The 25,334-nt window shown below is 53.4% G+C and overlaps 1 protein-coding gene across 1 annotated transcript in view; it reads right to left on the bottom strand.

The window, feature by feature from the left end:
• Positions 1-878: 878 nt before the first annotated feature.
• Positions 879-25,334, bottom strand: part of fhod1 (formin homology 2 domain containing 1) — a gene marked incomplete at its 5' end in the record, with an annotated part of 37,209 nt that continues 12,753 nt past the window's right edge. Inside the window, 13 exons of the mRNA XM_030087033.1 lie at positions 879-1,243; positions 3,453-3,629; positions 5,920-6,079; positions 9,115-9,307; positions 9,383-9,573; positions 9,656-9,817; positions 9,992-10,111; positions 12,989-13,171; positions 13,482-13,637; positions 15,499-16,065; positions 16,535-16,692; positions 16,774-16,879; positions 16,916-17,138. Coding sequence (XP_029942893.1) covers positions 1,161-1,243; positions 3,453-3,629; positions 5,920-6,079; positions 9,115-9,307; positions 9,383-9,573; positions 9,656-9,817; positions 9,992-10,111; positions 12,989-13,171; positions 13,482-13,637; positions 15,499-16,065; positions 16,535-16,692; positions 16,774-16,879; positions 16,916-17,138 — 2,479 coding nt within the window. The remainder of the gene's footprint in view (positions 1,244-3,452; positions 3,630-5,919; positions 6,080-9,114; positions 9,308-9,382; positions 9,574-9,655; positions 9,818-9,991; positions 10,112-12,988; positions 13,172-13,481; positions 13,638-15,498; positions 16,066-16,534; positions 16,693-16,773; positions 16,880-16,915; positions 17,139-25,334) is intronic.

The following is a 25,334-nucleotide window of genomic DNA, read 5'->3' as shown; positions in this document are numbered from 1 at the left end:
GAGAATCAGAGGAGAACCAGAGAGGAGAACCAGAGGAGAACCAGAGAGGAGAACCAGAGGAGAACCAGAGAGGAGAACCAGAGGAGAACCAGAGAGGAGAACCAGAGGAGAACCAGAGGAGAACCAGAGAGGAGAACCAGAGGAGAACCAGAGAGGAGAACCAGAGGAGAACCAGAGGAGAACCAGAGAGGAGAACCAGAGGAGAACCAGAGAGGAGAACCAGAGGAGAACCAGAGGAGAACCAGAGAGGAGAACCAGAGAGGAGAACCAGAGAGGAGAACCAGAGGAGAACCAGAGAGGAGAACCAGAGAGGAGAACCAGAGGAGAACCAGAGGAGAACCAGAGGAGAACCAGAGAGGAGAACCAGAGGAGAACCAGAGGAGAACCAGAGAGGAGAACCAGAGGAGAACCAGAGAGGAGAACCAGAGGAGCACCAGAGAGGAGAACCAGAGGAGAACCAGAGGAGAACCAGAGGAGAACCAGAGAGGAGAACCAGAGGAGAACCAGAGGAGAACCAGAGAGCAGATGGAGTCTAACTCAGCTAGAAGTGTTTCCTGGACACAAAGTCTGTTAACCCATCAAACCTGGAGCTGGAGACCAGCAGAACCGGTCCAGAGTTCTCCAGGCTGACAGGAAGTCCAGCTCTGGAAAGGGTCCGGGTGGAGGTTCAGGACCTGGAGGCTCCGCCCTCAATGACTTGATTCCATCACAGATTTCCCATCAGCCAACAGGAGCCACACACACTTCACACTGGGGAATCGAACCCATGACTGTGAGGAGCCAGACGAACCACTGCTCCACAGGGGAATCGGACCCATGACCTGTCACGACCAACCACTGCCCCACAGACCTTTGAATGAATGTTACAGAGAAAAGCTCGAAAAACTTTATTAATGAAGCAATTGAAGCAAGATTGAATGAACTCACACACACACACACACACACACACACACACACACACACACACACACACACACACACACACACACACACACACACACACACACACACACACACACACACACACACACACACACACACACACACACAGCTTCTGAATTTGTGCACATTCTGAACATTTTTAACATCTGTTCTTCTGTTTGTGAGTCTGTTCTGAGGAGGAAGAGGAGGAGGAGGAAGAGGAGGAGGACCGTCCCCACTCAGACTCTGTCCTCCGTCTGATTGTTGAGACCCAGAGCTTGGACCACATCCAGACTGAGACCACGTTTCAGAGTCCTCCTCACTGCAACACAGAGAACAGTTCATCAGACATCAGAGCATCTTCCTCCTCTGACATCAGACTACAGGACTCCGTCTGACAGGTCTGATGACCTTTGTTCTGACCTTGACAATGTCCACAACGGGGCGCCTCAGGGGTCAATACTGGGACCCCTGTTGTTCATTAAGTCCATCAGTGATCTGGGACAGAATGTGTCTGCTGCCAGGATTCTCCTCTACGCTGACGACACTGTTATCGACTGCTGAGGACCAGCAGCTGCTGCTCTCCTGACGCTAACACTGCTCACGCTAACACTGCTCACGCTAACACTCCTCACGCTAACACTCCTCACGCTAACACTCCTCACGCTAACACTCGTGATGCTAACACTCCCCACGCTAACACTCGTGATGCTAACACTCCTCACGCTAACACTCCTCACGCTAACACTCCTCACGCTAACACTCCTCACGCTAACACTCCTCACGCTAACACTCGTGATGCTAACACTCCCCACGCTAACACTCGTGATGCTAACACTCCTCACGCTAACACTCCTCACGCTAACACTCGTCCTGAATGCTGACCACACCAAGTTACTGTTGTTGTGACACAGGTCGGGGGGCGGGGCCTCTCTAAGCTTCATAATGAATCACCGGGACTGTCCTCCGTTGTGAAACGGCCGTCCTCGTCCACTGGGAGACTTGGACATGTCTCGGTCTGCTGTCCTCCGGCTGCAGCTCAGAGTCGACTCTGAACTCAGGATTTTTTCTAACTTGCTGCTCCGCTCGTCTCAGAACTCAGAAAAGAGACTTTTGGTTTCCAGGTCCAGAAACCAGGAACCAGCCGCAGGACGGACCTGATGGACCTGGACCTGATGAACCTGATGGACCTGGACCTGATGGACCTGATGGACCTGGACCTGATGGACCTGGACCTGATGGACCTGATGGACCTGATGGACCTGGACCTGATGGACCTGATGGACCTGGACCTGATGGACCTGGACCTGATGGACCTGGACCTGATGGACCTGGACCGGGACCTGATGGACCTGATGGACCTGGACCTGATGGACCTGGACCTGATGGACCTGATGGACCTGGACCTGATGGACCTGGACCTGATGGACCTGATGGACCTGATGGACCTGGACCTGATGGACCTGGACCGGGACCTGATGGACCTGATGGACCTGGACCTGATGAACCTGGACCTGATGGACCTGGACCTGATGGACCTGGACCGGGACCTGATGGACCTGATGGACCTGGACCTGATGAACCTGGACCTGATGGACCTGGACCTGATGGACCTGGACCGGGACCTGATGGACCTGATGGACCTGGACCTGATGAACCTGGACCTGATGGACCTGGACCTGATGGACCTGGACTGGGACCTGATGGACCTGATGGACCTGGACCTGATGGACCCGGGTCCCTTCACCTCTCTAAAACCAGGCTGAGAACCAGAGACTGATTCTTCTACGAGTTTTTCTTCACTTCACTTTATAACAGACGTGTTTATAATGTGTTTGGAATCGAAACTCAGTAACTCAGTGACTCAGTGACTCAGTGACTCAGTAACTCAGTAACTCAGTAACTCAGTGACTCAGTAACTCAGTAACTCAGTAACTCAGTGACTCAGTAACTCAGTGACTCAGTAACTCAGTAACTCAGTAACTCAGTAACTCAGTAACTCAGTGACTCAGTGACTCAGTGACTCAGTAACTCAGTAACTCAGTGACTCAGTAACTCCAGGACTCCCTGCAGCACAGGCTCTCCCTCTCAGTGGGAGCTTCCTGCTGAATTAAACACTAAACAAATACTAAATAAATAAATAAATAAATAAACAAATTATTAACTAAATAAATAAATAGAGCATCTTCCTCCTCTGACTGCTGTCATTTCAGATCGCTCGCCCCTCGTTCTCTCCTTGTTCTCCCCTTGCTTGCCCCTCGTTCTCTCCTCGCTCTCCCCTCATTCTCTCCTTGCTCGCCCCTCGCTCACGCCTCGTTCTCCCCTCGCTCGCTCAGCCCTCGCTCGCCCCTCGCTCTCCGGCTCTCTAATCTCTAATCCAGGATCTGCGTTGTGTTTTGGAAACAGCAGCAGCTGTTGATTCTTCACACAGACTCAGACCCGAGTCTGAGAACCAGAGAGCTGGACCAGGATCCAGGATCCAGGATCCAGGACCAGACCAGGATCCAGGACCGGACCAAGTCTGCACTCACGTGACTTCCTGTTGACCCGGGACCGTCTGCGGGTCTTGGGGCTGGAGGGCCGGTCTGACGGGTTCTGGGTGACGGACTTGACCAGCCGGTCCATGATCTCGTCTGTGGCGTCGTCCTGAGGACCAGAACCGTCCTCCTTAGCCGCTCCCATCGGGGACGGGCTCAGCCAGCCGGGACCTGAGGACCAGAACCACAACGTCAGCTGGGACCAGAACCAGAACCAGAACCAGGATCAACACAGTCAAGACTGAAGATCCAGACCAGCAAAACAGATCAGGGAGAGGGATCCGCTGAGTCCTCCAGGACCACTAGGACCAGAACATCAAGAAATCCTGGACCTGGATCTGGATCTGTACCTGTACCTGTTCCTGACCCACAATCTGACCCTGACCCTGATCCTGGACCTGATAGGGGGTTTAGCAGCAGACTGTCTCCATCTGATCCAACTGTGATGGAAACAAACAGACGATGTCTGGAGGACGGGAGGAGGACAGGAGGACGGGAGGACAGGAGGACGGGAGGAGGTGGGGGGACGGGAGGACGGGAGGAGGACGGGAGGAGGACGGGGAGGAGGACGGGAGGACGGGAGGACGGGAGGAGGACGGGAGGACGGGAGGACGGGAGGAGGACGGGGGGAGGACGGGAGGAGGACGGGAGGACGGGAGGACGGGAGGAGGACGGGAGGACGGGAGGAGGACGGGAGGACGGGAGGACGGGAGGAGGACAGGAGGACAGGGGGAGGACAGGAGGACAGGAGGACAGGAGGACAGGAGGACAGGAGGACAGGAGGACAGGAGGACAGGGGGAGGACAGGAGGACAGGAGGACAGGGGGAGGACAGGAGGACAGGAGGACAGGGGGAGGTGGGGGGACGGGAGGACGGGAGGAGGACGGGAGGACGGGAGGAGGACGGGGGGAGGACGGGAGGAGGACGGGAGGAGGACGGGAGGAGGACAGGAGGACGGGAGGACAGGGGGAGGACAGGAGGAGGACAGGAGGACGGGAGGAGGACAGGAGGACAGGGGGAGGACAGGAGGACAGGAGGACAGGAGGACAGGAGGACAGGAGGACAGGAGGACAGGGGGAGGACAGGAGGAGGACAGGAGGACAGGAGGACAGGAGGACAGGAGGACAGGAGGACAGGAGGACAGGGGGAGGACAGGAGGACAGGAGGACAGGGGGAGGACAGGAGGACAGGAGGACAGGGGGAGGACAGGGGGAGGACAGGAGGACAGGAGGACAGGAGGACAGGAGGACAGGGGGAGGACAGGAGGACAGGAGGACAGGGGGAGGTGGGGGGACGGGAGGACGGGAGGAGGACGGGAGGACGGGAGGAGGACGGGAGGACGGGAGGAGGACGGGGGGAGGACGGGAGGAGGACGGGAGGAGGACGGGAGGAGGACGGGAGGAGGACGGGAGGACGGGGGGAGGACAGGAGGACGGGAGGACAGGGGGAGGACAGGAGGGCAGGAGGAGGACAGGAGGACGGGAGGAGGACAGGAGGACAGGGGGAGGACAGGAGGACAGGAGGACAGGAGGACAGGAGGACAGGGGGAGGACAGGAGGACAGGAGGACAGGGGGAGGACAGGAGGAGGACAGGAGGACAGGAGGACAGGGGGAGGACAGGAGGACAGGAGGACAGGAGGAGGACGGGAGGAGGACAGGAGGACAGGAGGACGGGGAGGAGGACAGGAGGACAGGAGGAGGACAGGAGGACGGGAGGAGGACAGGAGGACGGGAGGAGGACAGGAGGAGGACAGGAGGACATGAGGAGGACAGGAGGAGGACAGGAGGACATGAGGAGGACAGGAGGAGGACAGGAGGACAGGAGGAGGACGGGAGGAGGACAGGAGGACGGGAGGAGGACAGGAGGACAGGAGGACGGGAGGAGGACAGGAGGACATGAGGAGGACAGGAGGAGGACGGGAGGACAGGAGGAGGACAGGAGGAGGACGGGAGGAGGACAGGAGGACAGGAGGACGGGAGGAGGACAGGAGGACAGGAGGAGGACAGGAGGACGGGAGGAGGACAGGAGGAGGACAGGAGGACAGGAGGACAGGGGGAGGACAGGAGGACAGGAGGACAGGAGGAGGACGGGAGGAGGACAGGAGGACAGGAGGACGGGAGGAGGACAGGAGGACAGGAGGAGGACAGGAGGACGGGAGGAGGACAGGAGGAGGACAGGAGGACATGAGGAGGACAGGAGGAGGACAGGAGGACATGAGGAGGACAGGAGGAGGACAGGAGGACAGGAGGAGGACAGGAGGACAGGAGGAGGACGGGAGGAGGACAGGAGGACGGGAGGAGGACAGGAGGACAGGAGGACGGGAGGAGGACAGGAGGACATGAGGAGGACAGGAGGAGGACGGGAGGACAGGAGGAGGACGGGAGGACAGGAGGAGGACGGGAGGACAGGAGGAGGACAGGGGGTGCGGTGTGCTGCAGCGGTGCATGCTGGGAGTCTTACTGCGGACGGCCCGGGACCGCCTCGGGGCTCGGGGGTCGGCGAGGGTCAGGAGGTTCTTCATGTTCTCGTGCTCCTCCTCCTGACCGGGCTCCACCTCCGTCGCCATGGACGCCAGCGAGGGGCCGTCCTGGAGAGGGACCGCCCCCGAGAACTTCTCCGTCTGATTGGACATGTCAGCAGAGCAGCCAATCAGAACACAGCACTGTGACAGTCTGGACAGTGTTAGCAGCAGAGTTAGCATTAGCAGCAGAAAGCGTTAGCAGCAGGCAGTGTTAGCAGCACTTAGCATTAGCCGCAGATAGTGTTAGCAGCAGTTAGCATTAGCAGCAGGCAGCATTAGCGACAGTCGCTCAGATGGTAGAGCGGGTCGTCTCATAACCGGAAGGTTGGCAGTTCGATCCCCGCTCCCGCAGGCGTAAAACTGTCGTTGTGTCCTTGGGCAAGACACTTCACCCACCTTGCCTAGTATGAAAGTAGTGAGAGTGAATGGTTGGTGGTGGGAGGGGCCGATGGCGCAGACTGGCAGCCTCGCTTCCGTCAGTCTGCCCCCCCCAGGGCAGCTGTGGCTGCAGCAGCAGCTCACCTCCACCCCGTGTGGAGTCCATCCATCCATCCATCCATTTTCCATCCATTTTCTACCGCTTATCCGGGGCCGGGTCGCGGGGGCAGCAGTCTCAGCAGGGATGCCCAGACTTCCCTGTCCCCAGACACTTCCTCCAGCTCCTCTGGGAGGATCCCGAGGCGTTCCCAGGCCAGCCGAGAGACATAGTCTCTCCAGCGTGTCCTGGGTCTTCCCCGGGGTCTCCTCCCAGTGGGACATGCCCGGAACACCTCCCTAGGGAGGCGTCCAGGAGGCATCCTGAACAGATGTCCGAGCCACCTCAGCTGGTTCCTCTCGATGTGGAGGAGTAGCGGCTCTACTCCGAGCTCCTCCCTGGTGACTGAGCTCCTCACCCTATCTCTAAGGGAGCGCCCAGCCACCCTACGGAGGAAACTCATTTCGGCCGCTTGTATCCGGGATTTTGTCCTTTCGGTCATGACCCAAAGCTCATGACCATAGGTGAGGGTGGGAACGTAGATTGACCGGTAAATCGAGAGCTTCGCCTTTCGGCTCAGCTCCTTCTTCACCACGACGGACCGATACAACGACCGCATCACTGCAGCCGCTGCACCGATCCGCCTGTCAATCTCACGCTCCATCCGTCCCCCACTCGTGAACAAGACCCCAAGATACTTGAATTCCTCCACTTGGGCTAGGGTCTCTCCACCAACCTGGAGGGGGCAAGCCACCTTCCTCCGGTCGAGGACCATGGCCTCGGATTTGGAGGTGCTAATCCTCATCCCTGCCGCTTCACACTCGGCTGCGAACCGCCCCAGTGCATGCTGTAGGTCCGGGTTCGATGAAGCCAACAGGACAACATCATCTGCAAAAAGCAGAGATGAAATCCTGTGGTTCCCGAACCGGAACCCCTCCGGCCCCTGGCTGCACCTAGAAATTCTGTCCATGAAGATTATGAACAGAACCGGTGACAAAGGGCAGCCCTGCCGGAGTCCAACATGCACCGGGAACAGGTCCGACTTACTGCCGGCAATGCGGACCAGACTCCTACTCCGGTCATACAAAGACCGGACGGCCCTTAACAAGGGGCCCCGGACTCCGTATTCCCGGAGCACCCCCCACAAGACACCACGAGGGACACGGTCGAATGCCTTCTCCAAATCCACAAAACACATGTGGACTGGTTGGGCAAACTCCCACGAACCCTCGAGCACCCTATGGAGGGTATAGAGCTGGTCCACTGTTCCACGGCCAGGACGAAAACCGCATTGTTCCTCCTGGATCCGAGGTTCGACTATCGGTCGGATCCTCCTCTCCAGTACCCTGGAATAGACTTTCCCGGGGAGGCTGAGGAGTGTGATCCCCCTATAGTTGGAGCACACCCTCCGGTCCCCCTTTTTAAACAGGGGGACCACCACCCCGGTCTGCCAATCCAGAGGCACCGTCCCCGACAGCCACGCGATGTTGCAGAGACGTGTCAACCAAGACAGTCCCTGCACATCCAGAGACTTAAGGTACTCAGGCCGAATCTCGTCCACCCCCGGTGCCTTGCCACCGAGGAGCTTGCCAACCACCTCAGTGACTTCAGCTTGGGTGATGGACGAGTCCACCTCTGAGACCTCAGCCTCTGCTTCCTCCATGGAAGACGTGGCGACGGGATTGAGGAGGTCCTCGAAGTATTCCTTCCACCGTCCAACAATATCCCCAGTTGAGGTCAGCAGCTCCCCACCTCCACTGTAAACAGTGTTGGCGGAGACCTGCTTTCCCCTCCTGAGGCGCCGGACGGTTTGCCAGAATTTCTTCGAGGCCGACCGATAGTCCTCCTCCATGGCCTCCCCGAACTCCTCCCAGACCCGAGTTTTTGCCTCCACAACTGCTCGGCTGCAGTTCGCTTGGCCTGCCGGTACCCGTCAGCTGCTTCGGGAGTCCCATGAGCCAGCAAGGCTCGATAGGACTCCTTCTTCAGCTTGACGGCAGCCCTTACTTCCGGTGTCCACCACCGGGTTCGGGGGTTGCCGCCACGACAGGCACCGGAGACCTTACGACCACAGCTCCGAGCAGCTGCTTCGACAATGGAGGTGGAGAACATGGTCCACTCGGACTCAATGTCCCCAGCCTCCCTCGGGACATGAGAGAAGCTCTCCCGGAGGTGGGAGTTGAAAACCCTGCTGACAGAGGGTTCCACCAGACGTTCCCAGCAGACCCTCACAACACGTTTGGGTCTGCCAAGTCTGTCCGGTTTCCTCCTCCGCCAGCGAATCCAACTCACCACCAGGTGGTGATCGGTCGACAGCTCTGCCCCTCTCTTCACCCGAGTGTCCAAAACACGCGGCCGGAGGTCAGATGACACGACAACAAAGTCGATCATCGACCTCCGACCTAGGGTGTCCTGAGACCTGGTGAGACCCGTGTGGAGTGAACGGGTGAATGTGATCATGCAGTGTGAAGCGCTGTGGGCTATCTGCAGCTAGCCTTAGCAGCACTAAGCATTAGCTGGAGCTAGCATTAGCTGGAGCTAGCATTAGCTGGAGCTAGCATTAGCAGCAGTTAGCATTAGCTGCAGCTAGCATTAGCAGCAGTTAGCATTAGCAGCAGACAGCGTTAGCAGCAGCTAGCAGCATTAGCGTTAGCCTGACCTCGGTGATCATCTTGCCGCGGGTCTTGGTCCTCTGGCGGTGCGCGGCCCGTCTCCGTCTCAGGGTCAGGACCCGGTCCCGGGTCGTCCGGTACTCCAACGCGAACTCGCTGATGATGCGGCAGAAGTCCGTGACCTTGACCTCCCGGACAGAGGTCGAAGGTTGACCCAGGAACAGCAGGAAGGAGTGGAACCTGCAGGGAGGGGGGACACAGAGGGTCAGGGTCTCTCCCTGTCCCCGTCCCTCCCCGTCCCCGTCCTCGTCCCACCTGTTGATGACCCTGCGGTGGACCACCTTCAGGATCTGGATCTTGTGGCTGCAGTCCTTCAGGAAGTCGCTCAGCCGGTTCTTCACCGCCGCTCTGGTTTCATGCTTGGAGACGATTTTCAGGTTCTCCCATGATGCTTTGCAGCGGTGCTCTAGCTGCACCAGGTTCTCTGCCAGGAGCTCGAAGTCCACCTGGAGGACGAGACGGGACCTGATCAGCAGGACGCTGTCCCCTCCTGAAGCGCTCTGAAGCTCTCTGAAGCTCTCGTCCTACCTTGGCTGAGCGGGTGACGGCGGGGATTTCGGAGTAGACATCCGAGGATTCTGGGTAATTTTCCAGCACGTGGCTGCAGGTGTGATGCAGCAGGGACTGACGGTGGACGGTGTCCTTCACCTCCACCACCTTCTCCAGGTAGGTCAGCTCGAAGCCCCGGGCCTGGGGGGGACAGGGACGGGGACGGGGGGGACGGGGACAGGGACGGGGACGGGGGGGACGGGGGCAGGGATGAGGACGGGGGGGGCGGGGACAGGGATGGGGATGGGGGGACGGGCGTGTGCGTGAGTGTGTGCGTGAGTGTGTGTGTGTGTGTGTGAGAGAGAGTGTTCTCACGTTGGAGCTGTTCAGGAAGTTGCCGATCGCCAGCAGCGTAGCCAGAATCCTCCGGAACGTCTGATTGGACGCCAGCTGCTCCATCCCCAGCTTCAGGTCGAAGAGCGGCTCGGCGATCTCCTGCAGGGGGCGCCACACACACTCTGTTATATACACACTCCTGCAGGGGGCGCCACACACACTCTGTTATATACACACTCCTGCAGGGGGCGCCACACACTCTGACATACACTGATACACACACTCTGATACAGTCTGATACTGATACACTGACACACACATATACTGATACACACACTAATACACACTTTGATACTAATACACACTCTGCTGATACACACTCTGATGCACACTGTCATACACACTGACATACACCCTCTGACACACACACTGACATACGAGGGGCCGCCCTCTCACACACACTCTCCTACATAAACAGGCAAATATGTACAAAGAAAAGATATGTAGAGCAGAATACATATGTGTGTGTGAGTGTGTGCGTGGTGGAACAGGAAGTAACTGTGGTGGAACAGGAAGTGAGTACAGTGGAACAGGAAGTGAGTACAATGGAACAGGAAGTGACTGTGGTGGAACAGGAAGTGAGTACAGTGGAACAGGAAGTGAGTACAATGGAACAGGAAGTGAGTGTGGTGGAACAGGAAGTGAGTTTGGTGGAACAGGAAATGACTGTGGTGGAACAGGAAGTGAGTCTACTAGAAAACGGGTCGGCAACGGGCCGCTTTTTTTTTGGGCACTTAATAATAATAATAATAATAATGCATTGGTTTTATACAGCGCTTTTCAGGACACTCAAAGACGCTTTACATTGCATTCTTCATTCTCTCCATACTGGGTGGAGGTGAGCTGCTGCTGTAGCCACAGCTGCCCTGGGGGGGGCAGACTGACGGAAGCGAGGCTGCCAGTCTGCGCCATCGGCCCCTCCCACCACCAACCATTCACTCTCACAACTTTCATACTAGGCAAGGTGGGTGAAGTGTCTTGCCCAAGGACACAACGACAGTTTTACGCCTGCGGCAGCGGGGATCGAACCGCCAACCTTCCGGTTATAAGACGACCCGCTCTACCAACTGATCTACTGTCGTCCCTAAATGGTGCGCACCATTTATTGTTCTGTGATTGGCTGAGAAGCTCAAGTGGGCGGGTCGTGTTCAGATCAGTCAAAAGGATGGTGCAGTGGAGGTCTGCAGCTGGACCCTCTGGGATTCAGGACATGGCAGATCCTGATCCTGGAGGTCTGAGCAGCAGGAACAGGTCCTGCTCCAGACTGGTCCCGGTGGCTTCAGCAGGACCGGCAGCTAATGCTAACACGCTAACACTACCCAGGCCCAGGTGGAGGACCAGTGCAGGGTTTTCCAGCCCCTGTGCCGTCATGCAGAGGGTGAATGATGCATTCTTACGATGTGACGCTTTAAATACAGTTTAAAATACTAGGGATGTGCGATACCACTTTTTTTCAGACCGATACCAAGTACGAGTACTTCATCTTAAGTACTCACCGATACCGATACTTGCATACCGATACTTTATATACATAAAATGTAAATTAATGCAATGAGATTATTTTTGAAAATGAATTTTATTTCCAATAAAAAGGCAGCCCAGCCACTACGTTTAAGTCCAAAATAATAGTCTGAAAAATAAAACAAGCAACTCTGAGTTTGCACTTATTTAAATTAAATTAAGTGCAAGATAAAACAATTTCTCTGAGTTTTACACTTTACATAAACTAAGGTTTTTAAATGTATTAATTTTAATGATTTTTTTATGAACTAAAGTCAAAGATAGAAAAACCCCTGAGTTTAAAGAGCTGCTGGTGTTCTCTGTGCTGCTCTCGGATCTCTGCTCTTCAGTTTCTCGGTCTTCTGCAGAGTTTGCCGTCGAGTTGCTGCAGGAGTTTTCTTTTTTCCAGCACAACAGCGTCAGACTCTCGTCCACAAGCTTCGCCCTGAGGTGTTTAAACAAATTACTAGTGGTAAATGAACAACATCGCGCACCTCCTTTAGCAATTTTAGCATTGCAGAGTTAGCATTCTACAAAGCTCGGCTCGTTTTCACTTGTATAAAAGAATTTCCACACCGGCGGAGTTTTGGTGAGACGAGCAGCCGTTCTGGATTCATCCTGTTGTCTCTGCTCTGGATGAGACTCATGGAGAATCAACCCGCTGCAGTGAAGCCCTGCGCCTGTCAGCTCCAGAGAGGAGCTTCTTCCTCCTTCATGTTTGTCGGCAGCTTGCATCCCATTTGGTTGCACTACCGCCAACTGCTGGTGAGGAGGGCTTACTACGCGTGGGGTTTTCTTGCCGTGAGTATCGGCGGCTGGTATCGGTAGCCTTCACGAGTACCCGATACCTTGAAATAAGGCCAGTATCGGCCCGATACCGATACCTGGTATCGGTACTCGCACATCCCTATAAATACATAAACATACGTTTGTGTTTAACATATGCTAACATACGTTATGCTGGGGCGGCTGTGGTTCGGTTCTGGGCCAGACCTGAATGTCCCCAGTCTTCTACATCGCATTGGACAAAAACATCTGCTGCATAAAACTGTACTGTATTGTTATGGGGAAAAAATTCAGCTAGCTTAATGCTATCGTCAATGGAAAAACGCATTGACATGCTAACAGTTAGCATAACAGTCACAGACACACACTGACTGGAACAAATTAAAGTGAACACTTCAGAACACAGCAGGCAGCTACGGAAGCCCGAGAGGCTCAAAACGCAAAATCACTGATTCATCCAGAATCTACAGAACCTCAGCGGAGAGAGAGAGAGAGAGAGAGAGAGAGAGAGAGAGAGAGAGAGAGAGAGCGAGAGAGAGAGAGAGAGAGAGAGGAGAGAGAGAGAGAGAGAGAGAGAGCGAGAGAGAGAGAGAGAGAGAGAGAGAATGAATTATGACTTTATGACTCTATAGCCCCTCACACTGAAACACACTGACACACACACACACACACACACACACACACACACACCTTCTCCAGAGCCTCGTAGTTCAGCTTGAAGCTCCAGAGCTGCAGTCGGGGTCTCAGGGCGCTGATGGAGGCCAGGCCCAGCAGGAAGGCCTCGGCGGGGCCCAGAGGGAGGTCCGGGTCCGCCAGCTGGGCCTCCTGGATCCGCAGCTTCTCCTCGTCCGACGGCGTCATGGTCAGGATCTTCTGCTCAGGGGGGCAAGGCTCAGAGACCCCCCCAAGACCCCCCAAGACCCCCCGAGATCCCAGACCCCCCCAAGACCCCCTGAGACCCCCCGAGACCCCAGAGACCTCCCCAGCCCCCCCAGGCCCTCTGAGACCCTCCAGCCCCCCCCAGCCCCTCCAGACCCTCTGAGCCCCTCCAGCCCCCCAGCCCCCCCAGCCCCTCCAGACCCTCTGAGCCCCTCCAGCCCCCAGCCCCCCCAGCCCCTCCAGACCCTCTGAGACCCTCCAGCCCCCCAGCCCCCCCAGCCCCTCTGAGCCCCCCGGGACGGACCTCGATGCCCTCCTTGCTGATGGCGAATTCGTCGAAGTTCAAGATGGCCGCCTTGATGACGTGCAGCGCCGGCAGAACCGTCAGGCCGATGTTGATGGCGTTACTCCGCTTGGAGTCCAGAACCAGAAGCTCCGCCCTCTTCGTCTCCGCCCCCTTCTGTCAGCCAGAGAGGGTGAGAGCATGAAGGACGGGGTGACAGCATGAATAACAGGGTGACAACATGAATGACAGGGTGACAGCATGAATAACGGGGTGACAGCATGAACGACAGGGTGACAACATGAATGACAGGGTGACAGCATGAATAACGGGGTGACAGCATGAACGACAGGGTGACAACATGAATGACAGGGTGACAGCATGAATGACGGGGTAACAGCATGGATGACGGGGTGACAGCATGGATGACGGGGTGACGGCATGAACGACGGGGTGACGACATGAACGACAGGGTGACGACATGAATGACGGGGTGACAGCATGGATGACGGGGTGACGACATGAATGACGGGGTGACGGCATGAATGACGGGGTGACAGCATGAATGATGGGGTGACAGCATGAATGACGGGGTGACGACATGGATGACGGGGTGACAGCATGAATGATGGGGTGACGGCATGAATGACAGGGTGACAACATGAATGACAGGGTGACAACATGAATGACAGGGTGACAACATGAATGAGGTTGAAGGCGTCCATGTTGAATGTTTGGAGCCAGACACAGAGAAATACATCAGGGGGCGGGGCCAGAGAGTAGGAAAGGGGCGGGGCTACTGTCCCGGCCTGGACTAGAACCTGAGGGAACCGGCTCGCTTTACAGTGTTTATGCATCTGACCCGATCCGGGATCTGTGGGCGGAGCCTCCAGAAGGACCTCCTCCCCGAAAACTGGACAGTAGCAGCTGGTGGAGCTGGTCCAGGACCACACCTGTCAGTCGGGGGATCCAAAGTCTCTCAGGACCAAAGTCTCTCTGGACTAAAGTCTTTCTGGACTAAAGTCTTTCTAGACTAAAGTCTCTCTGGACTAAAGTCTTTCTAGACTAAAGTCTTTCTGGACTAAAGTCTTTCTCGACTAAAGTCTTTCTGGACTAAAGTCTGGACCAAAGTCTTTCTGGACCAAAGTCTCTCTGGACTAAAGTCTTTCTGGACTAAAGTCTTTCTGGACTAAAGTCTGGACCAAAGTCTTTCTGGACCAAAGTCTTTCTGGACTAAAGTCTTTCTGGACTAAAGTCTTTCTGGACTAAAGTCTGGACCAAAGTCTTTCTGGACCAAAGTCTCTCTGGACCAAAGTCTCTCTGGACTAAAGTCTTTCTGGACTAAAGTCTTTCTGGACTAAAGTCTGGACCAAAGTCTTTCTGGACCAAAGTCTCTCTGGACTAAAGTCTTTCTGGGGTCAAAGTCGCTCTAGACTAAAGTCTTTCTGGACGAAAGTCTCTCTGGACTAAAGTCTTTCTAGACTAAAGTCTTTCTGGACTAAAGTCTTTCTGGACCAAAGTCTGTCTGGACTAAAGTCTTTCTGGACTAAAGTCTTTCTCGACTAAAGTCTTTCTGGACTAAAGTCTGGACCAAAGTCTTTCTGGACTAAAGTCTTTCTGGACTAAAGTCTGGACCAAAGTCTTTCTGGACCAAAGTCTTTCTGGACTAAAGTCTTTCTGGACTAAAGTCTTTCTGGACTAAAGTCTGGACCAAAGTCTTTCTGGACCAAAGTCTCTCTGGACCAAAGTCTCTCTGGACTAAAGTCTTTCTGGACTAAAGTCTTTCTGGACTAAAGTCTTTCTGGACTAAAGTCTTTCTGGACTAAAGTCTGGACCAAAGTCTTTCTGGACCAAAGTCTCTCTGGACTAAAGTCTTTCTGGACTAAAGTCTGGACCAAAGTCTTTCTGGACTAAAGTCTCTCTGGACTAAAGTCTTTCTGGGGTCAAAGTGGTTTTGGACCCAGGTTCCTGCGGGCGTCTCTCCTGGAGCCAGACCATCATGCACAGTCTTACTGCTGCTGACCGGTGTGCTGGTTACCTTGGCGACGGTCAGCTCCTTGGCCTTGGACTCAAACAGGTGTTCCAGGCGGGCCGTGTCCACCGACACCCGGTCCAGAGACGTCCACACCGTCCCTCGCCCAAAGTGGCAGCGGGTGGCGCTGTCCGTCTGCTTCAGCTCCTTCCAGAACAGCTTCACCGTCTTCTTCTTCTTCAGGGCGGAGGAGGGGGGAGGGGGCGGAGCCAGGGGAAGCCCTCCAGGGGGAGGGGGCGGAGCCAGAGGAATCCCTGAAGGGGGAGGGGGCGGAGCCGGAGGAATCCCTCCAGGGGGAGGGGGAGGCGGGGGAGGGGGAGGAGCCATGCCCTGAAGAGGAGGAGGAAGAGGAGGAGGAGGAGGAGGAGCACCGAGGGTGGAGGAGGCGGCGGGACGGGAGGAGTCCACGTCCAGGACGTCGATGTCCTCGTCCTCCATCAGGTCAGAGAAGTCCAGGTCTTTGATCCGCAGCATGGCCGCTCGCAGGTGGAGGCGCTCCCAAGAGCCGGACGCCTCCACCCGCTGGGACGGCGTCTCCACGTCCACACTGCCCTGCTGGGGGACGAGACGAGTCTGGGGACGAGACCAGGGGAGCGAGGGAGGGATGGAGGGAGAGAGGAGCGAGGGAGGAGCGAGGGAGGGAGGGAGGGAGAGAGGAGCGAGGGAGGAGCGAGGGAGGGAGGGAGGGAGAGAGGAGCGAGGGAGGAGCGAGGGAGGGAGGGAGGGAGAGAGGAGCGAGGGAGGAGCGAGGGAGGGATGGAGGGAGAGAGGAGCGAGGGAGGAGCGAGGGAGGGAGGGAGGGAGGGATAAGAGGAGGAATGAGAGGAGGGATGAGAGGAGGGAGAGAGGAGGGAGGGAGGAAGGATGAAGGAGGGATGAGAAGAGAGATGAGAGGAGGGATGGAGGAGGGAGGGAGGAGGGATAGAGGGATAAAAGGAGGGATGGAGGAGGGATAAGAGGAGGGATGGAGGGATAGGAGGCGTGTCAGCAGCAGCAAGAGGAGGTCACAGCACCTTCTCCCCCTCCTCCTCCTCTTCCTCACCTGCTGCTCCTCAGCCAGTCGGTTCAGCGCCGCCTGGGCGGAGCCTTCCAGTCCCTGTAGCTCCGCCCTCCTGGACAGGCTGTCCTCAGAGGGGACGGACGTGTCCCCTGAGCGGGTTCTCAGGTCAGAGAGACGCTCCAGGACTCGACTCCGCCCACCTGGAGATGCAAAGAGGGGTCACACACACACACGCACACACACACACACACACACACACACACACAAACACAAACACACACTTTCACGGTATGCATGCTCCTCCTCTTTTTGTTCCTCCTTCCTGTGCTCTTCCTCCTGTTGTCGCTCCTCCTGCTGCTCCTGCTGCTCCTCCTGCTCCTGCTGCTCCTCCTGCTCCTGTCGCTCCTCCTCCTGCTCCTCCTCCTGCTCCCGTCGCTCCTCCTCCTGCTCCCGTCGCTCCTCCTCCTGCTCCCGTCGCTCCTCCTCCTGCTCCCGTCGCTCCTCCTCCTGCTCCCGTCGCTCCTCCTCCTGCACCTCCTCCTGGGACGGGGGTTTCCGGGTCTCAGACGGTCTGGACTGAGAGGACTTCTTGCTCCTCCTCTTTTTGTCCCACTGAGCAGCTGAGAGGCTGCGGAGGAAGGTGTCTCTGCAGGACAGGAGGACGGAAGAGACAATGAGGACAGAGCGACAGGAGACTGGACCAGAGACTGGAGACCAGGGTTCCCTCCGAGCTCTCCAGGCCCGGCGGGTCGCCAGGCGAAGCGTCGCTGGTTTATTTATTGTAAATATATATTTTTATGCACCAAAACAGCGACACCAGAGACGAATCTGGAGCCTTTAATAGCATCTGGCGATACGGTTGAAGGTACAATGGCGCCGCCTTATGGTGGATACGGGAACACACAGGGGTCAGATGTGTTTTCATCCCTGACCCTACAGCCACGGCCTGTCTGCACCTGTCTGCACGCCGACATCGTTTACGCCACATGTCTCAGAGGAAGGGTCAAAGACGTTGGACACTTTGTTTTTCCAGAGTCAGAGGAGCTCAGGAGACGGTGAGGCTGCTCCTTCACCCCCAGGAAAGGTGGGGGCGCCACAGTGAGGCTGCCGAGCCGCGGCGGTGCGTGTTAGCATGGATGCTAGCACGTGGTCAGAGCAGCCTTCTGCGAGCTGCGATGGGAAACATGGAACATGGAAGAGGATTTGATCCAGAATGGTTGGTGTTCTGTCCTCAGAACGAGTCCCTGTCCAGACGGGGGAACTGCTTCTGTTTGATGAACAACAGCTTCATCAGACACAATCAGAGGTGCTCAAATTACAAGTAGCCTCGGTGTGTGAATTGGCTAAGTCGATGTCTGATGCCGTAATATTCTCTGGTCCCCTGCCCAATTTGGTCAATGATGAAATGTATAGCCGACTTTCATCATTCAATCGCTGGTTGTCTAGATGGAGTGAGGAAAACGGAGTTATTTTTCTAAACAACTGGTGCACCTTCTGGGGAAAGCCTGGGCTCATCCGCAGGGACGGCATCCACCCAACTTTGGATGGTGCAGCCCTTTTAGCTCACAATATGGCTGATCGGCTTCGTACCCTAAATTGACAATCCAGCTATGAGCCCCGGGCGCAGAGCAGTCCTGTAGAACGCTCCTCTGTTGATCTTGTTGATCCCGTCACTAATCCTGCTCCCGGATTTTTACAAGTCAAGCATGGAGGTTTACCTAGGCTAACAGAGACTGTGTCTGTCCAAAGTGCTCAAAGCATTAGAAAAAAGTAAGTAAGTAAGTAAGTAAGTAAAAATTTATTTATATAGCACATTTACAAGCGGCTTAGCCGTGCCAAAGTGCTTCACACAAGTGCAGAGAGTAGAAACAAACAAAAAACGGTGAAAAGACAAAACAGCACAAACAAATTAAAACACATCTCAAACTCGAGCGCCATGGAAAGACCTAGCTGAAGGCCAAGGCAAAGAGGTGGGTCTTCAGCAATGATTTAAAAATTCCCACAGACTCGGCCGCACGGATGTGGGGGGGAAGGGAGTTCCACAGCCTCGGGGCAGTAACAGAAAAGGCTCTGTCCCCCCTGGTTTTTAGCCTGGTCCTGGGAATGAAGAGGAGGCGTTGGTCAGCCGACCGTAACGCTCTGGAAGAGTTGAGGGGGCGGAGAAGATCGGTCAGGTAGGGAGGGGCGAGGAGATGAAGAGATTTAAAAACTGTTAAAAGAATTTTGAAATCAATGCGGTGGCGGACGGGGAGCCAGTGAAGGGAAGCGAGAACCGGAGTGATGTGAGCGTGTTTTTTGGTGGAGGTGAGGAGTCGGGCGGCAGAGTTCTGGACGAGCTGCAGGCGGTGGAGTTGGGCTTTATCAATACCGGTGTAAAGACTATTGCAATAATCCAGGTGTGAGGTGACAAAGGCGTGAATGGCCTGCTCTAGCCCCGCCTGGGGAAGGTAAGTTTTAATTTTGGCTAAAGTCCTCAGGTTGAGAAAACTTCTTCTGATGACTGCGCTGATCTGCTGCTCGAACTTGAAGGAACTGTCGAAGACCACACCAAGATTCCTGACAGCTGGCTTGGACTTCAAGGCAAGAGTACCCAGGGCGTTGGAGAGAAATGCTGGGGCGGCTTTGCCAAATACAATAACCTCAGTCTTATCCTCATTGAGGTTGAGGAAATTTGCTGTCATCCATGCCTTAATGTCAGACATGCAGTCAAACAGAGGCTGGAGAGCAGCAGGGTCGTCGGCCTTGAAGGGGAGGTACAACTGAACGTCGTCCGCGTAGCAGTGGAAGGAGATATTATATTTATTTATAATATCTCCTAAGGGCAATATGTATAGGATGAACAGAATGGGGCCTAATATGGAGCCTTGAGGCACACCGCAGGAGAGGGGGGCTGCAGAGGAGGTGAAGTCTCCCAGCTGAACAGAGAAGCTCCTGTCAGTCAGGTAGGAACGGAAAAATTCCAGAACTGTACCTCTGATGCCCAGGTGTTCGAGGCGAGACAGTAGGACCCTGTGGTCCACTGAATCGAAGGCGGAGGTGAGATCGAGAAGCACCAGGACCACAGGGCTACCTGAGTCCGTAGCTAAGAGCAGGTCGTTAAGGACTCTCAGGAGGGCAGTCTCTGTGCTGTGGCCAGATCTGAAACCGGACTGGAATTTTTCAAAACTGTTATTATCTGTTAAGAATGGTTGCAGCTGGGAGTATACTTCACGCTCGATGACTTTGGAGAGGAAGGGCAGTTTGGAGATGGGCCTGAAGTTTGCAACGGAGGAGGGGTCGAGGTTGGGCTTTTTTAATAGAGGGTGCACCACAGCATGCTTGAACGCTGGCGGGACACAACCAGTGGACAAGATGCAGTTGACTATTGAGAGGAGGAAGGGGGCAACTGAGTCAAGGACTGTTGGATCCTTGAGAAGGCGCGAAGGTAGGCAGTCAGAGGGGCAGTTGGAAGGCCGCAGGTGCCTGACTACGGCAGAGAGAGAAGCTACCGAGGCGGGTTCAAACCGTGAGAATGTTGCTGACAGGGGGAGGGGGGGAGGGATGGGGGGTGAGAAGGGGCCAGTAGAGGGCCTGAGTGCGGCGATCTTGCTAATGAAGAATTGTTGGAAGGTATCACAGAGGGCAGTGGAGGGCCTGACGGGGGGATCATTACGGGGGTTGATGAGGGAATTCAGTGTGTGAAAGAGAACCTGGGGTTTGTGACAGTTAGAGGAAATCAGATTAGAGATGTGCTGAGCCTTCGCATATTTCACAGCTCGATGGTAGGCTGTCAGGGAACTGCGGAGGATTTGAAGGGAAACGAGGAGGCGGTCCTTCTTCCATTTGCGCTCAGCGCGTCTGCAGATGCGTCTGAGGGCACGCGTGGTAGCGTTTAGCCATGGAGTGGTCTGAGTTTTGGGACACTTGAGTTTGAGAGGAGCAATGGAGTCCAGAATTGATTTGCAGACTGAGGAGAACATGGAGAGAAGCTCATCAGCAGGAGTTCTGACTATAGAGTCTGAAGGCAGCCTACACACCGACGAGTCACTGAAGGCGGCAGAAAATTGCTCAGCAGTAGATGGGTTCAGAGAGCGTGAGACCAGTTTGGGGGCCTTATGGAGACTACCTGAGCATTCGATTGAAACAGAAAACAAAATTGGGGAGTGGTCAGAGAAAGCCATGGCACAGATCTCATCAATATTGACAGAAACGCCATGGGCGAGGACAAGGTCAAGAGTGTGGCCCTTTTCGTGGGTGGGGCCATCAACAGCTTGAACAAGACTGAATGAGTTAAGGAGGTTCAGAAAATCCCGGGCCAGAGGCTGTGAGACACAGCAAACATGGATATTAAAATCACCACAGATAATGAAATTGTCATATCTGACCACAAGCCCCGACAGAAAATCAGCGAAGTCCGAGATGAAGTCCTTGTTGAATTTGGGGGGACGGTAGACCACTGCACACAGAAAAGGTGGATTCAGATTTAGTTCAAACAGTTGCAGTTCGAAGCTAGCAAAGCCATTCTGAGGGATCTGCCGACAGTGAAAAGACGACTTGAAGATGGAGGCAAGGCCTCCACCTCTCCCTGATGTTCGGGGAGAATTTAGGAAACAGCAGTTGGGTGGGCAGAGCTCAGAAAACGAAGTATTCTCACCAGAGGAGAGCCAGGTCTCACACAGAAACAGGAAATCCAGCCCTCGAGAGACAAAGAAGTCATTTAGCGCAAAAGTTTTGTTGGATACAGACCGCACATTTAGCAGAGCCATTTGGAGGGTTAAAACATCTCTGGGGCGGTGTCGCCGCAGGCTCCGCAGGACTGAGTGGTCGACTCCGGGCCTCTGACTACAAGTCCCATCGGCCCCAGCGCTCGGATGACGTCGGCAGAGTGCGCCGCGAGTTTCTGGAGTCAATGGGTAAAAAGCTTAACACCTGTACGAGACAGAATAACTCTTCCAGTAGGAAATACATAAAATGTGGTCTACTAAACATTAGAGCAATCTCCACTAAATCTCTGTTAGTTAATGACCTTATCGGTGACAATAACATTGATCTCCTTGCTCTAACAGAAACTTGGCTTCAGCAAGATGACTATGTGAGGCTCAATGAATGTACCCCTCCAACCTATGTTAATTTCCAAACAGCTAGATCAACAGGTGGAGGTGGAGGTGTGGCAGTGATATCGCACTCCAGTCTTCTTCTTAAACCCAAAACTAATGTTAAATTCAACTCTTTTGAAAGCTTAATACTAACGCTTACTTGTCCAAATTGGAAGAATCAAAAAGCTGTGCTATTAATTATTGTGTATCGACCTCCTGGTCCTTACTCTGACTTTTTAACTGAGTTCTCAGAGTTTTTAGCAGTATAGTATTGACTCATAACAAGATCCTTATAATAGGTGACTTTAACATCCATGTGGATGATTCTGGTGACAGTTTGAGTAATGCGTTTATTGCAGTATTAGATAGTATCGGTTTCACTCAAAATGTTGATGAATCCACTCATAGTCACAAGCACACCCTGGATCTGGTCTTAAAAGAATACCCCGAAGATTCCAAAATCTTCGGAGTATTCCTTTAACATATGGGATAGAGGTCAGTGACCTAAATGTTCTCCCTCAGAACCCCATACTCTCAGACCATTTTTTAATTACTTTTCAGGTTTTGATTGAAGACTACTGTGCTCAAAAAGATAAAATTCAGCTGATACGGGCATTATCTGAAAAAGCTGTGGCTCGGTACAAAGAACTGATCCAGCCTGCATTTGCTGCATTATCTTGTGAACTCACAGAAATGAGCTTATTGACCAGTGGTGATAATAGTGATCAGTTTGTTGACAGTGCTATGCACTCACTAAAATCTGCCCTTGACGTAGTGGCTCCGTTGCAGCTGAAAAACAATCGACCCAGGCGCGTTGCTCCATGGTTTAATTCTGAAACCCGTGTTCTCAAACAAAAAACTCGGCAATTAGAAAGACTGTGGCGTAAATCTAAATCAGAACAATCTCTGAAGGCTTGGAAATGTAGCTTGCTAAGCTATAAACAAACTCTTTTTAAAGCCAAGACATTATATTACTCTTGTTTAATAGAAATAAAAAAAAATAACCCTCGGTTTCTGTTCAACACTGTAGCCAGACTGACAAACAGTCATACTGTAGTGGAACCAGTAATCCCAGAATCTTTAAACTGCCATGACTTTCTTAAATTCTTTAATGATAAAATCATAACCATCAGAGGTAAAATCAATGAAGCGCTTTCCTCAGATCAAGCTCAGGGAATCCAGCCACTGCCTCCACCTGAAATACCTGAAATACTAGATAGTTTCTCATCAGTAAATGGGGCTGAGATTACTTCGATTGTAATGTCTTCTAAAACTTTGACCTGTCTCCTCGATCCAATTCCAACTAAGCTTTTCAAAGATATTCTTCCAGTTATCTTAAATACGATCATAACTATAATAAATACGTCTCTAGAAATTGGCTATGTGCCACAGTCATTTAAATTCGCAGTAATCAAACCACTGCTGAAAAAACCTAATCTTGATCCTGATATTCTAGCTAACTACAGACCGATATCAAATCTGCCTTTTATTTCAAAAGTCCTGGAAAAAGTTGTGGTTAAACAGCTTTGCCGCCACCTACAGGACAATAGTTTATTTGAGAAATTTCAGTCAGGATATAGAGCTTATCACAGCACTGAGACTGCGTTAGTTAAAGTCACTAATGACTTGCTATTGGCGGCTGACGCAGGTCTAGTCTCAATCCTGGTTCTCTTAGACCTCAGTGCAGCTTTTGATACAATCGACCACAATATTCTCCTGCAGAGGTTAGAATGTGAGGTCGGCATCAGAGGAAAAGCCCTCTGCTGGTTCAAATCCTATTTATCTAATAGGTACCAATTTGTTCACGTTAACCAACAGTCCTCACCGTGCTCCCAGGTCAGTTATGGGGTTCCTCAAGGGTCCGTGCTCGGGCCAATTTTATTTCTGTTATATATGCTTCCTTTAGGGAACATAATTAGAAGTCACGATATCAATTTTCATTGCTATGCAGATGACACACAACTGTATTTATCTATGAAATCTGATCAAACTAATCAAATAGACAGACTCAGTGACTGTATCAGAGAAATTAAAACCTGGATGACTACGAACTATCTCCGTCTGAATCCTGGCAAAACAGAGGTCATTATACTAGGCCCCCATAAACTGAGAGAGTGTCTATCTGAACAGATTATCACCTTAGATAACGTCAGTGTATCCTCCTCCTCTACTGTCAGGAACCTCGGGGTCTTATTTGATCAGGATATCTCATTTAAAGCACACATCAACCTGGCTTGTAAAACAGCATATTTCCACTTGTGCAACATAGCTAAAATAAGAAACATTCTACCTAGAAGCGATGCAGAAAAACTCATCCATGCATTTGTTTCTACTAGACTGGACTACTGCAACTCCCTTCTCGCAGCCTGCCCAAAAAGTGTATTAAAAAACTTTCAGTTGGTTCAAAATGCGGCCGCCAGATTATTAACTGGAACTAGAAGACGTGAACACATTACTCCCGTTCTAAAATCTCTTCACTGGCTTCCTGTCGAGTTTAGAGTTAGATTTAAAATCCTTCTCCTCACTTACAAAATCCTAAATGGGATGGCTCCGACCTATCTCCAAGATGCTTTAACGCCTTATCAACCAATCAGAGCACTCCGCTCTCAAAATGCAGGGTTACTGGTGACTCCTAGAGTCTCTAAATGGACACTAGGTGGAAGAGCCTTTAGCTATCAGGCACCGTTTTTATGGAACCAGCTTCCAAGTGGTGTCAAAGAGGCAGACACAGTCTCCACATTTAAGGTTAGGCTCAAGACGTTTCTCTTCGATGCAGCCTATGATCAGGTCAGCTAGGGATTCTAAACTAAACTAAACTAAACTAAACTAACTAAATACTAGTTTAAACAGTTAAGTATCCACAAAGCTGCCCCAGGAGCTAGAATGCTGTGGGAAGTACGGTGCACTGAGCCCTGTCCTCTAATGTCTGAATGTTCTTCCCTTTAGTCCGTTCATTGCTTTTCCCCTGCTGTCCCCCCCTTCGAGGGGGAGTCTTCTCCAATTTCAGTTGCTGACTCCACTATTACGAGGGCCTACGAACAAGCTCCGTCCGGACCGGGAGGACACTCCTGTCGGTCCTGCCCGTGGACTGGCTTCGGTTCTACTTCTGGGATCCGTGGTTCTTGTGCTGGACCGTCCAACGGACTGTCCTCAACATAGTCCTAGGCTTTACTTCTTATTGTCTCATGCTAGCTGTTGCCAAAGCTGTCCGTCCCTGGGAGAGGGATCCCTCCATACTGTGGTTCTCCCCAAGATTTCTTCTTTTCCCACTGGGTTTCTGGAGTTTTTTTCTTGCTGGATGTGAGGGTCTAAGGCGGTGGTTGCTTTGTTTTGTCTCCTTACTGTGAATCTGACATATTAACATTATGCTTATTCACTGTTTTTATTTTTACCAACCAATGTAACATCTTGAAGCCTCTGAGGCAGCTGTTGTTGTGATACTGGGCTATACAAAAATACATTGATTGATTGATTGATCAGTCTGGAGGATCCATTCAGACACATTCTTCTTCTACTGCTTCACACTGCACTGTACAGCTAACAGTGACACTGCGCCCTCTGCTGGACTGAAGGAGGTACTGCTGGACTGCTGCACTGCTGTGGACTCCATAGAAACAACAAAAACTTAAAGAACGTCAATGCAGCAGCAAGTGTTACCGTAGCAACTGGCAATATGGAAATCTGTCCAACAGTGACTTCCTGCCGTGCTGCAGCTAGCTGACCCTACATTTAGCCGATGGCTACAAGACCGAGTACGTTGAGCAAGT

The sequence above is a fragment of the Salarias fasciatus genome, unplaced genomic scaffold, assembly GCF_902148845.1.
Source record: "Salarias fasciatus unplaced genomic scaffold, fSalaFa1.1, whole genome shotgun sequence".
NCBI lineage: Eukaryota > Metazoa > Chordata > Actinopteri > Blenniiformes > Blenniidae > Salarias > Salarias fasciatus.
The sequence above is the reverse complement of the archived record's forward strand: the minus strand, read 5'-3'. Positions and strand labels throughout refer to the sequence as shown.